This window comes from Nyctereutes procyonoides, unplaced genomic scaffold (assembly GCF_905146905.1).
Source record: "Nyctereutes procyonoides isolate TBG_1078 unplaced genomic scaffold, NYPRO_anot_genome, whole genome shotgun sequence".
NCBI classification, from domain to species: Eukaryota; Metazoa; Chordata; class Mammalia; order Carnivora; family Canidae; genus Nyctereutes; species Nyctereutes procyonoides.
Window position 1 is genome coordinate 70930556 of NW_026575126.1, and position 16546 is coordinate 70947101.

The window sequence follows — 16546 nt, forward strand, 5'->3', positions numbered from 1 at the left end:
ATCACACTAAGTGCAAATGGCCTAAATACCCCCAATTTAAAGGCAGAGGTGTTACAAACTGTCTACAAGAAACATACTTTTTTTTTAAGTTTAAGTAATTTTTGCACCCAATGTGGGGCTTGAACCCATGACCCTGAGATCATGAGTTGCATGCTCCTCTGACTGAGCCAGCCAGGTGCCAGAAATGTACTTTTTAAATACAAAATGAAGATAGGTTAAAAAGGGTGGGAAAAGATACTTCAAGCTAAGACTAATTAAAAAAAAAAGACAAATCACCAACTTTTGGAATGACTCCATTATTAGAAAAATTGAACTTCACAGCAAAGAATACTACCAGATATAAAGAGGTCATTTCATTATGGGAAGGTAGGCAATAATCTAGACTCTAGATTCTAGAGAAATTCACAGTTCTAACTAGATTTCAACATCTCTCTCTCAAAAGACAGGTTAGGTTAATAGGTTATAATTTCAAAGACTAGGAGAGTAAATTTGCCTAATTGACAATTATAGGACACTACCCAGTAACAGTAGCATTCTTCTGGTCTTTGAATGTGTTCTACAGTATGCATTCTTTTCAAGAGAACGTGGAACGTTTTTGACAAGATAGAGTATTCTGTGCATTAAAACAAGTATCAAAAGAAAAAAGAATTTGTTATAAAAAATTATGTCCTCTGATTACAGTGGAAAAAGTTAGAAGCCAATAAGCCAAACAAGATATCTGAGAAGAATCCCAAATGTTGAAACTAAGTAACAGACTTCTAAGTAGCCTGTAGATTGTAAAGAAACCAAAAGGAAAGTTAAAATATTTTGAGCTGAATGAAAAGTAAAAAAACAAATCAGAATTTGTGGATGCAGCTAAAGCAATGCTTAGAGGGAAATTTAAAGCCTAAATGCCTATATGAGAAGAGTCTCAAATCAAATCAAGGACCTGAACTTTCACCTTAATAAAAAAATGAGAAAAAGTAAAGAGGAGGAAGGAAATGACAATGGTAAGAGAGGAAATAAGTGGAATAGAAAACAAAATAATTTGAGAAACACAATGAAAACAATAACTGGCTCTCTGAAAAGAGCAGTAATATTGCCAAAACTATACCAACTGATCAAAAAGGAAGACAAAAATTATGAATAATAGGTATAAAAGAAGGAACATTTTCACTTTGGACCCTACAAATATTAAAAGACATTATTTTGGCATTTATCCCACAGAAGTGAAAACTCAAATTCATACAAAACCTATACATGAACGTCCACAGTGGCTATTCAGCTGGTGAATGGTTGTACAAACTGTGGTGTACACATATCATAGAATACTACTCAGTGATAAAAGGAATGAACTATTGACATTGCAAACTTGGTTAAATCTCTAGGGAATTAACCAGACAATCAGAATAAGAATAAGGCAGTCCCAAAAGGTTATATATTATATGATCCCATTTATGCAGCATTTTTTGATCTCATAAAATTTTATAAATAAAGGACAGATTCGTGGTTACCAGAAGTTAGGAAAGCTAGAGGGTAGGAGGTATGGTTACAAAGGGCAACATGAGGCATTGTTGGCGTTAGAACTGCTTAGTATTTTGACTGATAGTGGACGTGAATCCACCCAGGTGATAAATTTGTATAGAACTTTTTTTTTTAAGATTTTGTTCATTTATTCATGAGAGACACAGAAAGAGACAGAAACATAGGCAGAGGGAGAAGCAGGCTCCCTGCAGGGAGCCTGATGCGGAACTTGATCCCAAGACGCCAGGATCACAACCTGAGCCAAAGACAGACGCTCAACCACTGAGCCACCCAGGCACCCCTGTATAGAACTTCCTACATACACAACACACACACACACATACACACAATACAAGCAAAACTAGGGAATACAGTTGATAGATTGAATACACTTGATAGAATACAGTTGATAGATTGTATCAGCATCAGTATCCTGGTTGTGCTATTATAGTAGAGTGTGACCATTGGGGAAACTAGGCAAAGTGTGCAGTGGATCTCTCTGTATTACTTCTTACAACCACATGTGAATTTATGCTGATCTCAGTAAAATTTTTAATTAAACATTTAAAAATAATTAGGAAATATTATAAGCAATTTTATGCCAATGCACTTGAAATTTCAATTAAATGAACCAATTTCTTGAAAGACTCAAGTTATCCTCACTGAACAAAGAAATAGTTCATCTAAATAGCCCCCATATCTATTAAAGAAATTGAACTCATAGTAAAAAAACTTTTCACAAGGAGGACTCTACGGCCATATGGCTTCACTGGTGAGTTCTGCTGAACATTTAAGGGAGAAATAATACCTGATCCACACAGTCTTCCAGAAGATAAAAGAGGAGGGGACACTTTCCTATTCATTTATAAGACCATCATTACTCTGATACCCAAACCTGACACAAACTTTATAATAAAGGAAAACCTCAAAGCTCATGAGGATGGGTACAAAAATTCTTGATAAAATTTTAGCAAATTTGATCCAAAAATATATTAAAAAATTTACTCTAAAATTATATAAAAGGATCCAAAATTTTAGCCAGTTTGACCCAAAAATATGTAAAGAGATATACATGACCAAATGTATTTCTCCCAGGAAGATAAGGTTAGTTTAACATTAGAAGATCAATGTAATTTGCCATATTAACAGACTAGAAAAGAAAAAAACTTAAATTATCTTCAGAAAAGATACAGAAAAATGGCACCCCGCAGCTGCTGAATCTGTATTTTTAAAAAAGTTTACATGAAGGGGGACACCAGGTGGTTCAGGCGGTTGGGCATCCACTTTTGATTTTGGTTTCAGTCATGATCTCGGGGTCATAAGTTCAAGCCCTGGGTCAGGCTGTCTCAGTGAGGAGTGGTCTTCTCTCCCTCCACTCCACCCCCCTGCTCACGCTAGCTTGTGCTCTCTCTCAGACAGATATATAGATAGACAGATAGATAGATAAAATCTTTTCAAAAAGCTTACATAGAAGGAGCATTTATAAAACTTGACAATATTATAGTCCATACAGCAAGACTCAACCAATTTTAGGAGATTTAAAATCACATAGAGTTGCCTTTCAACCACTATGGAATCAATGTACAAAGCAATAACTTAAAAATATAATCAGAAAATTATTGGAAACTTAGAAACAGATTTTTATTTTTATTTATTTATTTAAGTGTGCTCCATGCTGGGCATGGAGCCCAGTGTGGGGCTTGAACTCACAACCCTGAGATCAAGACCTGAGTTGAGATCAGGAGTTGGACACTCAACTGACTGAGCCACCCAGGTGCCCCTAGAAATAAATTTTTAGGGCAGTTCAGGTGTCTCAGCAGTTTAGTGCTGACTTCAGCCCAGGGCGTTATCCTGGAGACCCGGGATCGAAGCCCCATGTCAGGCTCCCTGCATGGGACCTGCTTCTCCCTCTGCCTGTGTCTCTGCCTTTGTCTCTCTCTGTCTCTCTCTGTGTCTCTCATGAATAAATAAATAAAATCTTAAAAAAATAATAAAAGAAAACAAGAAAAAGATGCCTATTTTAAAAAAAAGAAATAAAAATTTAAATAGCATGGATTAAAGAAGAACTCATGATGGAAATTATAAAATATTTTCAACTACATAATAATAAAGATATAATGTGTTAAAACTTGTGGAATGCAGTTAAGCTGTGGGCAAAGAGAAATTTATAGCCTTAAATATATCTATTAAAAAGAAGAAAGGCTAAAAATCAACTAGTTAAGCATTCATCTCAAGGACTGACCAATTGAACAGCAAACTAAACCCAAAGAAGGGAAGGAAGGAATAGTAGAAGCAGATTATTGAACCAGAAACAATGAAATAGAGAGGATTGAGAAAGTCAAAGTAGTTAAAAAAAAAACAAACAAACAACTAATAAATCTGGGGCCTCTGGGTGGCTCAGTTGATTAAGCGGCTACCTTTGGCTCAGGTCATGATCCCAGGGTCCTGAGACTGAGTCATACAACCTGCTCCCTGCTCAGCAGGGTGTCTGCTTCTCCCTTTCTTCCCCACTTGTGCTATCTTGGTTGCTATCTCTATCTCTGTCTCTCTCTCAAATAAATAAATAAAATCTTAAAAAAATAAATTAGGGATCCCTGGGTGGCGCAGCGGTTTGGCGCCTGCCTTTGGCCCGGGGCGCGATCCTGGAGACCCGGGATCGAGTCCCACGTCGGGCTCCCGGTGCATGGAGCCTGCTTCTCCCTCTGCCTGTGTCTCTGCCTCTCTGTCTCTCTCTGTGTGACTATCATGAATAAATAAATAAAATCTTTAAAAATAAATAAATAAATAAATTACTGGAATAAACAGAAGATATACTGTGGTTATAGATTAGAAGCGTCCATTCTGGGGGCACCTGGGTGGCTCAGTTGGTTAAGCATCTGCCTTTGGCTCATGTCCTGATCCTAGGGTCCCTGGATGGAGCCCCATGTGGGGATCCCTGCTCAGAGGGAAATCTGCTTCTCCCTCTCTCTCTGTTCCTCCTCCATCTTGTGCACCCTCTCTTGGATAAATAAATCTTAAAAAAAAAAAGCATCTATTTTGTTAAGATCTTGATTCTTGTCCAATTGATCTACAGGTGCAGTGTAATGCCAATAAAATTCCAATAGATTTTAGAGTAATTCTAAAACTTATATGGGGGGGATCCCTGGGTGGCTCAGTGGTTTAGTGCCTGCCTTTGGCCCAGGGCGTGATCCTGGAGTCCCAGGATCGAGTCCCACATCGGGCTCCCTGCATGGAGCCTGCTTCTCCCTCTGCCTATGTCTCTGCTTCTCCCTCTCTCTCTGTCTCTCAGGAATAAATAAATAAAATCTTTAAAAAAATAAAAATAAAAAAAATAAAACTTATATGGAAGTGCAAAGGGCAAAAATAGCTGAATATCAAAGAACCTGAGATGAGAAACTTGCTTGAACAGATACCAAGTGGTAATAAACAGTAACAAGAAAGGCACTGTGATATTAGTGCAGTTAGAATACACCAATGGAGCAGAATAGAGTCCAGGCAGACCCATGCATATTTAGACACTTAAATTTTGACAGATTTTCTCCTATATTTTCTGATAAAAGTTTTATAATTTTAACTTTAATAGTGATCCATTTTCAAATAATTCTCACATATGGTGCCAGATGTAGAGCAAAGTTCATTGTTTTGCATATGGAAGCCATTGTTTGATGAGAAAAAAGATGATCCTTTTCCTGTTGATGGATTAGATACCTTTGTTGGAAACCAGTTGGCCATATGTGTATGGTATTATAACTGGATTCTTGATTCTTTTTTGTTGGTCTGTGTTTTTCTTCATATCAATTCCATACTCTTGCCTACTGTAGCTTTATGAAATCAGGTAGAGCTAGTTCTGTGATTTTGTTCTTTTTTCAAAGTTATCTCCTTTGCATTTCCAGTAAGTTTTGGAATCACCTTGTCAATTTCTACAAAAAGCCTGCTGGAATTTTGATTGGGATAGAATTGAATCTATAGGCCAATTTGGGGAGAACTGACATCTTACTAACTTTGAGTCTCCTGGTCATGAGCATGGTCCATCCCTCCATTTACTTTGTCTTTCATTTTTCTAGAAAATGCTTTATAGTTTCCAGTGTATAGGTCTTGTACATCTTGTGTCAGATTTCTTCCTAAGTATTTAATATTTTTGAGGTGGTTATAAATGGCATTTTTAAAATTTCAATTTCTTTTTTTATTAATAAATTAATTTTTTATTGGTGTTCAATTTACCAACATACAGAATAACACCCAGTGCTCATCCCGTCAAGTGTCCCCCTCAATGCCCGTCACCCAGTCACCCCCACCCCCCACCCTCCTCCCCTTCCACCACCCCTAGTTCGTTTCCCAGAGTTAGGAGTCTTAATGTTCTGTCTCCCTTTCTGATATTTCCCACACATTTCTTCTCCCTTCCCTTAAAATTTCAATTTCTGATTATTATTGCTAGTATATAGAAATACAGTTGATTTTTATATAGTAACCTTGTATCCCTCCACCTTTTCTATCTAGATTCCTCCTACATTATGAAGCTTTCCCCAGCTCCCTCAATTTCTCCCTGCCCTTCTTCTCCAGTATCACATGCAGGTCTTTATCACCAAACCTAGCTGATTGGATTGGGGCTATTTGTTTCTGTATCTGCCTCCCCCATCAGACTGGGAGCTCCTTGAAGCTGGGAGAGGCTGGTCCTATTTGATTCAGCTTGTGTCCACTAGGGTCCAGCCTAAAGTTTGGCACACAATAGGGATTGAGTGAGTGTCTGAGGAAAGAATGAATAGATGGATGGATGGATAGATGGGGGAGGGAGAGAGGGATAGATTGGAGGGAAAGATGGATGGATTGGTAGATAGGTGGATGGAGAGGTGGGTAGATGGTTGGATGGACAGATGGACAGACGTGGGTGGGTGGATGGATGAATGGATGGATGGGTGGGTATATGGATGGATGGATGGATGGACAGATGAATGGACAGATAGATGGGTGAGTGGGTGGATGGGTGGATGGATGGATGGATGGATGGATGGATAGTGGGTGGACAGATGGATGGATGGGAATTGTGCTTGTATTTGCTGAAACTAAACCAGACTGTTTTTGTTTCTAAATCTACTATAGCTTTCTGCATGCCACAGTAGTCTGCGTGCCCCTGAGTGTCACCAATAGACCCGTCTTCACAAATAACATTGCCCAAGTACTTACTACATGCCACACATTCTGCAAGCTCCTTGCAGGCATCCTCTCATTCAACATGCCACACACCTCCTCTCCCTCCTGTCTCTCCCTTGTCTGTGAAGTTCTAGCCACTCTGATCTCTCTGTTGTTTCTCAAGTCCACTAAACATACTGCCTCTCAGCACCTTTGCCCTTGTGTTCTCCCTTACCCAGAACCTTCTTTCCCCCAGATACTGCCTGGCTTGTTCCGTCACCTCCTTTAATTCTCTGCTCAAAGCCTCCCCTGACTACCCCATCTCAAATAGCCAGCCCACCACTCTCCATCTCACTTCCCTGGCTCTCTCCATTTAACATAGCAGGCTTATTCTCCAAGCGCTTTACATATTCCCTCCCATCCTCCTTTGACTTTCTGCAACAGGTTAATAATAATGTCACATTTATCGAGTGTTTACTATGTGCCAAGCAGACTGCCAAATGCTTTAATAGATCAAGTGACTTAATCTACATGACACCCCTATAAAGCAGATGCTTGTTTTCTGAGACAGGCTCAGTTATTTGCCCACCTCTCTGTGATGCTAGCTCAGCGTCCCTTCCCTGCAATCCTGCTGCTGTACATGAGGACCACTCCAGTGGGGCTGTGGGTGAGTCTGCCTGACTACCTGTGCTTTCTTTCTGTTCAGTTTCATAAACGATGATGACAATCTTCTACACATCAAGATAGAAGATTCCCTGGAAGCCAACATTTTCCCCTTTTTACGGCACCTCTGTCACTTCCTGGGTAAGGAGCCATCAGGGGCCAGGCAGCAACTGGCCTGTGCCCAGGGGCCAGAGGGGCTATGCACCTTGTCCGCATGGCTCTTCCTGATTGTGAGGAGAGGAAGGACAGGGCCCAGCCAAGGCCCAGGACAAGCTCACCTCTCAGGAGCCCTCAGCAGTGTGGACAGCCACATGTTTGCTTTGGGGGACATGGGGCCAAATAAGAGCACCAGATTGTAGATTGGATGCCCCCTATTATAACCCTGGGTGGACTGCTAGGCCCCATTGGGGCCTGGTCAAGCCCCAGTCCTGGTCTCACTGTGCCTGTTGGGAAACAGGTGTGCTAGTCCACTGTGTGGTACTGATGTCCAGGGAGGCCTGCTCTGGGCTGAGCTCTGGGGACTCAGAGGTGAATCGTGTGCCATCCGGGCATTCCTGTCTGGTCAGCAGGGTGGGGTGGAAGGAATACTCTAGAACCCTCCCAGCTCTGTCTCCTCGATCCTCCCAGTGTGTGTGCAGTGCCCTTCTGGCTGTCCTACCACACATGTCAGTGACCGCTCATTGAAGGTAGAATCTTCAGTCATTCCGGGGTTAGAGCCAGTTGGCTAGAGAGAGTGAGGTTGAGCAGGGTCAGGGGCCCCACCCCAGGACCACCTGCTCCACACTGGTGCAGTGTCCAGCTCGCATTGCTGCACAGGGGCTGGAGAATGATATGTCCGCCCAAACATCCCTTATTTGCCTTGGAGGTGGCAACTATCACTTGACTAGTATCTGAGATTGCAACTATCCACATGTCCCACCATGGGATGGCAGAGACCTGTGGCACCAAGGGCCCCTCCCCAGCCCTTACTTGCTCGGTGGCTCTGGGGCAGGCCTTAACTGCTCTGTGCTTCTGTTTCCTTATCTATATGATGAGACACTTGGCCTTCATCATCTTGAGGTCCTCCTCCAGAGCTGATAGTCTGTGATATCACGTTTGATATTTTATCTCCCGTTCTTGGGGGTTACTGGACTAGCCTAGGATGCCAGCTTAGATTTCCTCCCCACCCCTCACTGGGCAAGACCCAGCCTCAAGAGCATTATTAAGTGTTCATAGATGACATCTCTGTGCCAGGTGCTGGGCTAAAGCCCAGCACAAAATCTTATAAGGTAGATAATCTACTGTTGCCTTGTTTTCTAGATTATGGAATTGTGACTTAGAATAACATGCTCAGGCCCCACAGTTTGTGAGTGGAAGAGCCAGGATTCACACCCAGGCTGCAGTGTCTCCGTCAGCACCCAAGTGCCCTGGGTGGTGGTGGTGGTGGGGACTATCCTTTCATTCCACCCCGAGAGGCCAACGGGTAGCAGAGCTTCCTGGGCTGGAAGCCTGGAGACCCAAGAAAAGGCCTTTGCATGATAAAGCTAAACACCCAGTGTGATTCTCTTGAAGTGCCCCTTAGGTCTAGTGTCCTCATTTACCAGGTGACAAAACAGTGTCCTAGAGAGGTCACATGACTAGCTGAAGCCATGGTGTGTGATGGGTCCAAACTCACTCCTGGGCCCTGGGCCCACTGAAACTGGTCAGCTTATAGCACCTCACACCCACACCTACCTTTATCTTGCAGAAATTCATCTCCAGCTAGGCTCGGTCATCCTGGTCTTTTCCACACTGGGCATCAGTCGCAGCTGTGCGGCCATCTTGGCCTTCCTCATACACTGGAATGAGCAGACCTTGAAGGTATGCATTCCCCAGGCAAGGGTCAGACTGCAGCTACGTGCAGCAGACAGGGTCAGAGCTGGACCAGGGAGGAAGGAGGCCCCAACTGGGGGTAGGGGGTGGGAAGAGAAGGGTCTGGAAAGAGAGCTCTAAGTCCAGGGCTTGACCCAGCATACCACACACAAGGGCAAGGTCCCAAGGGTCTGGGTCAGAGGCTGAGACTGTACGTTAGAGGTCTGGGACCTGGGAATATGGGACAGTCACCAGGGGCTCAAGCTGGGGAAGGCCATGGCCAGCAGCACCATCCGCACGTCCTCTGCTGCTATCAATCCTTCTACCAGCCTCCGTCAGGCTTCTCCAAGGGAGGTACGTTTTGGCTATTGCTTGGAGCCAGGGAACTGCAGCCCCAGCAGGATTCCCAGGGCACTTGCTCCCTTTACCCAGACTGACAAAGAGGGCAGGGACCTGTTGCCACAAACCCTGTGAAACCAGGGCTCCAGATGCCAAGGGCAGCACCTTGTCCCTGCACTAGGTAGGAGATGGCAGCTTGCCCTAAGAGGAGGCACAGCTTGAGCGTGACTTCAGAGGTCTTTGGTGGGACCAGAAAAAGCTCCCATGTACCTCCAGGATTGTGCTTGAGGGTCAGAGAAGGACCATGGTCAGAGCCCATTGCCAATGGTTTTGGATATCGACCCCACGTGCTCTTTGGGGGTGAAATTGCAAGCTAGAAAGAGTCTTGGATGGCCAGCAATTCTACCTGTAGGTACATCCCCAAAAGGGAATGGAAGCAAGAGCTCAGGTGTTTGTAGAGCTATGTTCATTAATAGAAATGTTGTTCACGATAGCCAAGAGGTGGGAGCAACCCAAGTGTCCATTGACAGATAGAGGGATATTAAATGAATGGTCTATCCACAGTGTAATATTACTCAGCCTTAAAAGGGAAGGGCATTTTGATACCTGCTGCCACACAGTTGAACCTGGAAGACATTATGATGAGTGGAATAAGCCAGTCACAGAAGGACAAGTAACTGTATGATTCTACTTATATGAGGTCCCCAGACTCATCAGATTCACAGACTTGGGAGGTAGCATGGTGTGTGCCCAGGGAAGGGGACAGTGGGAATGAGAAGTTGTTTAGTGGCTATGGAGCTTTGGTTTGGGAAAATGGAAAAAACTTCTGGAGGTGGATGGTGGTGATGGTTACCCAACATGGCGAATGTACTTAATGCCACTGTATATCCAAACACTGTTGAAATGGTATGTTTTCTGTTGTGTATATTTAAAAAGAAAAGCATCTAAGGGCAGAATCACAGGCCCAGAGCCCTGTTTTCTCACCCCCCAAGAGTTGAATTGTCAGGGATCCTTGCCTGTTGGAGTATTTTGGTGTGTGCTGGGGGGAGGGAGTGATGTTGCTGATAAATCTGGGGAAGGACGCCTGTGCTGTTGCTCCTTTAGAGATGCCTCTCCAGCCACCTCCCCAGGAACAGGCTCTGGCTTGCAAGTGGCCTCTTCTTCTCTGCCTTGTCAAGCTGGAATGTAGAGAAGACCTGGAGCTGGCAGGAGGCAGGCTGAGCTTACTGCCTGCAGAGGAAGTTCTAGGACATGAGCTCCCCTGGAGTTTGGATGGGGCCCATTGTGCTCCCTGGCTTCTTGGTTGCTCACAGTAAGGTCTGGGCTCAAAAAAGATCGACAGCCTTGCAACTCTGATATTTAGGGGTGCTTCCTGGCCCTGACCAGCAAGTCACAGTCTTGTCTTGGTTCATATCACACGCAGATATCACAGCTGCTTCCAGAGCCAAGGCTGGGGGAGAACAAAGAAAGAGGAACCCCATCTGGTTCCTCTGAGTTTTCCAGCAGTGAGGGCCCATGCAGGTCTGCCCCCTGACCTTTACTCACCCCTGCACAACTCCAGCCCATCTGCGTGTGGCTGTCCTGATCAGTGGGCAGACAGGTGCTTGGGCCCTCGAGGACCAGCCAGCCCTTGCTCTCAGGAAAAACCCTGGGGCTCCCATCCTGGGGCAGCGATCTTTGTCTTATGTACAGGGAAGTCCTGTTGCTGGGCATTGTGCCCTGAGATGCCATCTAGATAACTCTTGATAAATAGAGCTGTGGACAGGAAGGACTGCCACTGTGACCTTGCTGGGTCCTTTCCAGGCCAAGTCCGGTGTGGTGGTTCGATTTTCTTGCTAACAAGCAATGCCCTGGATTGTTGACAGAGGTTGACCTGGGCTCCGCTCTGCTGCTGCCTGGAGTCCAGAGAGATGTTCCTTCCTCCTTGTTGTCTCTGTAGTCCTGGGGTCCTCCTCAGTGCATTCGGGAAACTGTGCCCCTCGCTGTTGTCAGCTTAGTGGTGGTAGTCAGAGCCCATAGGACTGGCAAAAAAGGGTGTGAGCCACTCTTGAGCAATATACTGCTTCCTGGGACTTATGGTCCTCACTCAGTTCCTCAGGCGATACCAAGACCAGGAGTGGGAAGTTGAGGAGTGAACTGGGAATAACCTGGTGCCCCAGGGCCATCCTGCCTGTCACAAGCTTTCAAAACTTTGGTACGAGGTTGTATGGGCTCCTAGAGCCAGCAAGCCCTTAAGAAATCTATTTCTGTTCCTTTAAAGTACAAGGAGTAACTTTATCCTGTAAAGATCTTCAGAGGAAAAAAAAAAAAAACAACAACAAGCCAACTCCTGCGGCATTATAACAGCTAACATTGGCGGAGTGCTTCCCGCTTGCGGTTATGAGTACTTTATGTGTAATGAAAACACAGTGACCCCATGGCATGCTGTTATTTCCATCCTGCAGGAGGCTCATAGAGGCTGACTAACTTGCCCACGGCCCCACAGCTTTAAGTAGCAGAGCTGGAATCCAAAGCCACATGACCCCAGTTCAGAATCTGGGCTTTTCATAGGGCCCTAAGGCAGCAGGAGGGGAGCAGTCTGAAGGATGGGTGTGTGCTTGCTGCTGCCCCTTAACAAGAGGTATCCGGCCATGACCCTTCATCCTTCTATCCCACTGGTGTTTGCTGTGAGTCCCAGCAGATACTTTGTGGGCTGGAAAAATGAGTTGTGAGCAGTGAGCGTGGGGAGCTATGGTTATGGTTTGTCCTCAAGGGCCCAATCTGACCAGGACTTAGTCAACTTTAGAACTACATAGCTGTGCCTGGGGTACCACCGATTTTTTTTTTCATGTATATAATGGCAAAATACACATAACACAAAATTTACCATCTCTGTCATTTTTAAGTATATAGTTCAGCAGCATTAAATACATTTACATTGTTGTGCAACCAATCTCCAGAATCCTTTTCTTTCTTTCTTTTTTTTTTTTTAAAGATTTTTAAAATTTCTTCATGAGAGACACAGAGAGAGGCAGAGACATTGGCAGAAGGAGAAACAGGCTCCCTGAGGGGAGCCCAGTGCGGGCCTCGATCCCAGGACCCTGGGATCATACATGAGCCAAAGGCAGATGCTCAACCACCGAGCTACCCAAGTGTCCCCACCCCCCACCCAAAACCCTTTTCATCCTGCAAAACTGAAACACTATATTCATTAAATAGCAACTCCCCATTCTCCTTTCTCCCCTGTTCCTGGCAGCTACTTTCTGTGTCTATAAATTTGACTACACTAGGTACCTCATATAAGTGGAATCATACAGTATTTGTTCTTTTGTGTGACTGGCTTATTTCACTGAGCAGAATGTCCTCAAGGCTCATTCATATTATAACATATGTTCAAATTGCCTTGCTTTTTGAGGCTGAATCATATTCTGTTGTATGTAGTATTCATTCGCTGTGAGCCCATCTGGGCCTGGTATCAAATCCAAAATATTATCACCAAGACTGATATCAGGGAGCTTACTGGATATGATTTCTTCTAGGAGCATAATGGTTTCAGGTCTTAGATTCAAACCTTTAATTTATTTTGAGTTGATTTTTGTGTATGGAGTAAGACATGATCCAGTTTCACTATTTTGGATATGGCTGTCCAGCTTTCCCAATGCCACTTATTGAAGAGACTGTCCTTTACCTGTTGTATATTCTTGTTTCCTTTGTCATAAATTAATTGAAAATATATGTGTGGGTTTATTTCTAGAGTGTTTCGTTACATTGATCTATGTGTATATTTTTATGCCAACCCCATCCTGCTTTGATTATTGTAGGTTTGTAATATGGTTTGAAATCAGGATGTGATGCCTCTAGCTTTTTCTTTTTTCTCAAGATTGCTTTAGTTATCTGAGGGTCTTATGGTTCTGTACAAATTTTAGGATTGATTGTTCTACTTCTGTGAAAACTTCCATGGGTTTTTTTTTAAGTTTTTATTTATTTATTCATGAGAGACATAGAGAGAAAGAGAGAGGCAGAGACACAGGGAGAGGGAGAAGCAGGCTTCATGCAGGGAACCCGACATGGGACTCGATCCCAGGTCTCCAGGATCACACCCTGGGCTGAAGGCGGTGCTAAACTGCTGAGCCACTGGGGCTGCCCTTCCATGGGAATTTTGACAGGGATTGTGTCGAATCTGTAGATTGCTTTGGGTAGTATAAACATTTTAACACTATTAATACTTCCAATCCATGAACATGGAGTATCTTTCTATTTATTTGTGTCTTCTTCAGTGTCTTTTATCAATGTCTTACAGTTTTCAGTGTACAGGTTTTCACCTCCTTGGCTAAATTTACCCCTGGTATTTTATTCTTTTTGATGCAATTGTAAATGGGACTGTTCTCTTAATTTCTCTTTCTGATAGTTCATTATTAGTGCATAGAAGTGTACCTGATTTTTGTGTATTGATATTGTATACTGCAACTTTATTGAATTTGTTTATTAGTCCTAACGGTTTTTTGATGGAGACCTAGGGTGGGTTGGCTTGCCTGCTTGCTTGCTTGCCTGCCTTCCTTTCTTTCTTCCTTCCCTCCCAACTTCCTTCCTTCCTTCTTTCTTCTTAAGATTTTATTTCTAAGTAATTTCTGCATCCAGTGTGGGGCTTGAACCCACAATGCTGAGATCAAGAGTCATATGCTTCACCGACTGAGCCAGCCAAATGCCCCTCAAGATTTATTTATTTATTTATTTATGATAGTCACACACAGAGAGAGAGAGAGGCAGAGACACAGGCAGAAGGAGAAACAGGCTCCATGCACCGGGAGCCCGACGTGGGATTTGATCCCGGGTCTCCAGGATCGCGCCCTGGGCCAAAGGCAGGTGCCAAACTGCTGCGCCACCCAGGGATCCCAAGATATTTTTGATTTATCTTTTAATTCTTCATTGACCCATGGGTTGTTCAGTAATCTCCATATATGTGTGCATATCCTATTTTTTTCTTGTAATTGCTTTCCAGTTTTATACCATTGTGGTCAGAAAAGATGCTTGATAATATTTTATCTTCTCAAATTTATTATTATTTGTTTTGTGGCCTAATATGTGATCTGTCCTGGAGGATGTTCCATGTGCACTTGAGAAGAATGTATATTCTGCTATTTTGGGATGGAATGTTCTGTAAATGTCTGTTAAGTCCATCTGGCTATTGTGTCATTTAAGGCTAGTGTTTCCTTATTGATTTTCTGTCGGGATGATCTTATCTGTTGATGAAAGTGGGGGAATTAAAGTCCCCTATTATTAGGGCACCTGGCTAGCTCAGTGGTTGAGCGTCTGCCTTTAGCTCAGGCCATGATCCCGGGGTCCTGGGATCGAGTCCTGGATCAGGCTCCCCAATGTTTCTGTCTCTCTCTGTCTTTCATGAATAAATAAATAAAATCTTTTAAAAAATAAATAAAGTGCTAAAAAAAAGTCCCCCACTCTTATTATATTGCTGTCTATTTCTCTTTTTAGGTCTGTTAATATTTGCTTTATGTATTTAGGTACTCCTATGTTGGGTGCATAAATATTTACAAATTTTTCATCCCCTTGTTGCATTGACTCCTTTATAATTACATAATGGCCTTCTTTGTCTCTTATTAGAGTTTTTGTCTTAAAATATATTTTGTCTGATATAAGTATAGCAGCCCCCGCTTTCTTCTGGTTTCCATTTGCACAGAGAATCTTTTGCTGTCCCTTCACTTTAAGTCTGTGTACGTCTGAACATCTGAAGTGAATTTCTTAGGCAGCATATAGATTGGTCTTCCTCTTTCTTTTCAATACATTTAGCCACTCTGTGTTTTGAATGGAGAATTTAGTCCATTTACATTTAAGGCAATTATTTATAAGTATGGACTTACCACCATTTTGTTAACTGTTTTTTGGCTATTTTATAATTCATTTTTTCCTTCTCTTGCTTTATTCCTTTGTGATTTGGTGATTACCCATAGTGGAATGCTTATTCCTTTCTCTTTATTTTTTGCGTATCTATGATAGGTTTTTGCTTTGTGGTTACCATGAGGCTTACATAAAACAACGTAGAACAGTCTGACTTCAGTTGCTAACAACTTAAGTTTTTGGGTTTCTTTTTGTTTTTAGATTTTATTTATTTGATAGAAAAAAAGAGCACAAGCAGGTGGAAGAGCAGAGGGAGAGGAAGAAGCAGTCTCCCTGCTGAACAGGGAGTCCAACGGGACTGGATCCCAAGACTTTGGGATCATGACCTGGGCTGAAGGCAGACACTTAACTGACTGAGCCACCCAGGCACTCAATAACAACTTAAGTTTGAACACAGTCTAGAGCTCTACATCTTTACTACCCCCTTCCCCAATGTTTTATGGTTTTGACATCATAAGTTACATCTTTCTGTCTTTTATATCTTTAAAGAATTATTGTAGTTTCAGTAATTTGTACTATTTTTGTCTTTTAACCTTCATGCTAGATTTATAAGTGAACTTACCACCTTTACTTTAGATTATTCTGAATTTTACTTTGCTGGTGATATTTATATTTGCCTGTTTTCCTCTTTTTAAAAAGATTTTATTTATTTATTCATGAGAGACACAGAGAGGCAGAGACATAGGCAGAGGGAGAAGCAGGCTCCCTGCAGGGAGCCTGATGTGGGACTCGATCCCAGGACCCCAGGATCATGACCTGAGCCAAAGACAGATGCTCAACTGCTGAGCCACTCAAGTGCCCCTATGTTTTCCTCTTTTCCTGATACTAATTAGTGCTATTTCGATTCAGCTTAAGTCCCTATAACATTTCTTGTAAAGCTAGTCTAGAGGTGATGAACTCCGTCAACTCTTGATTACCTGGAAAACTCTATCTCTCCTTCAATTCTGAAGGACTGCTATGCTCTGTGGAGTATTCTTGGTTGGCAGTTTTTCTCTTTCAGCACTTTGAATATATCATGTCACTTCTTTCTGGTCTGCAATGTTGCTGAAAATCTGCTGAGAGTCTAACAGGGCTTCCCTTGTGGGTACCAAGTTGTTTTCCCTCATTGCTTTTAAGATTCCCTCCTTGTCTTTAACTTTTGACAGTTTAATTGTGATAGGTCTTGGTGTGGATCTCTTTGGGTGCATCTTTT

The 16546-nt window shown here is 42.9% G+C and overlaps 1 protein-coding gene across 5 annotated transcripts in view; it reads left to right on the forward strand.

Annotated features, from left to right (window-relative positions):
• The window catches only part of STYXL1 (serine/threonine/tyrosine interacting like 1), a 64982-nt gene that overhangs the window by 43193 nt on the left and 5243 nt on the right, over window positions 1-16546 (forward strand). For all 5 annotated transcript variants that reach the window (XM_055340953.1, XM_055340950.1, XM_055340951.1 and 2 more), the window contains 2 exons: window positions 7337-7434; window positions 9020-9132. In XM_055340953.1, the coding sequence (XP_055196928.1) occupies window positions 7337-7434; window positions 9020-9132 (211 nt within the window). The remainder of the gene's footprint in view (window positions 1-7336; window positions 7435-9019; window positions 9133-16546) is intronic.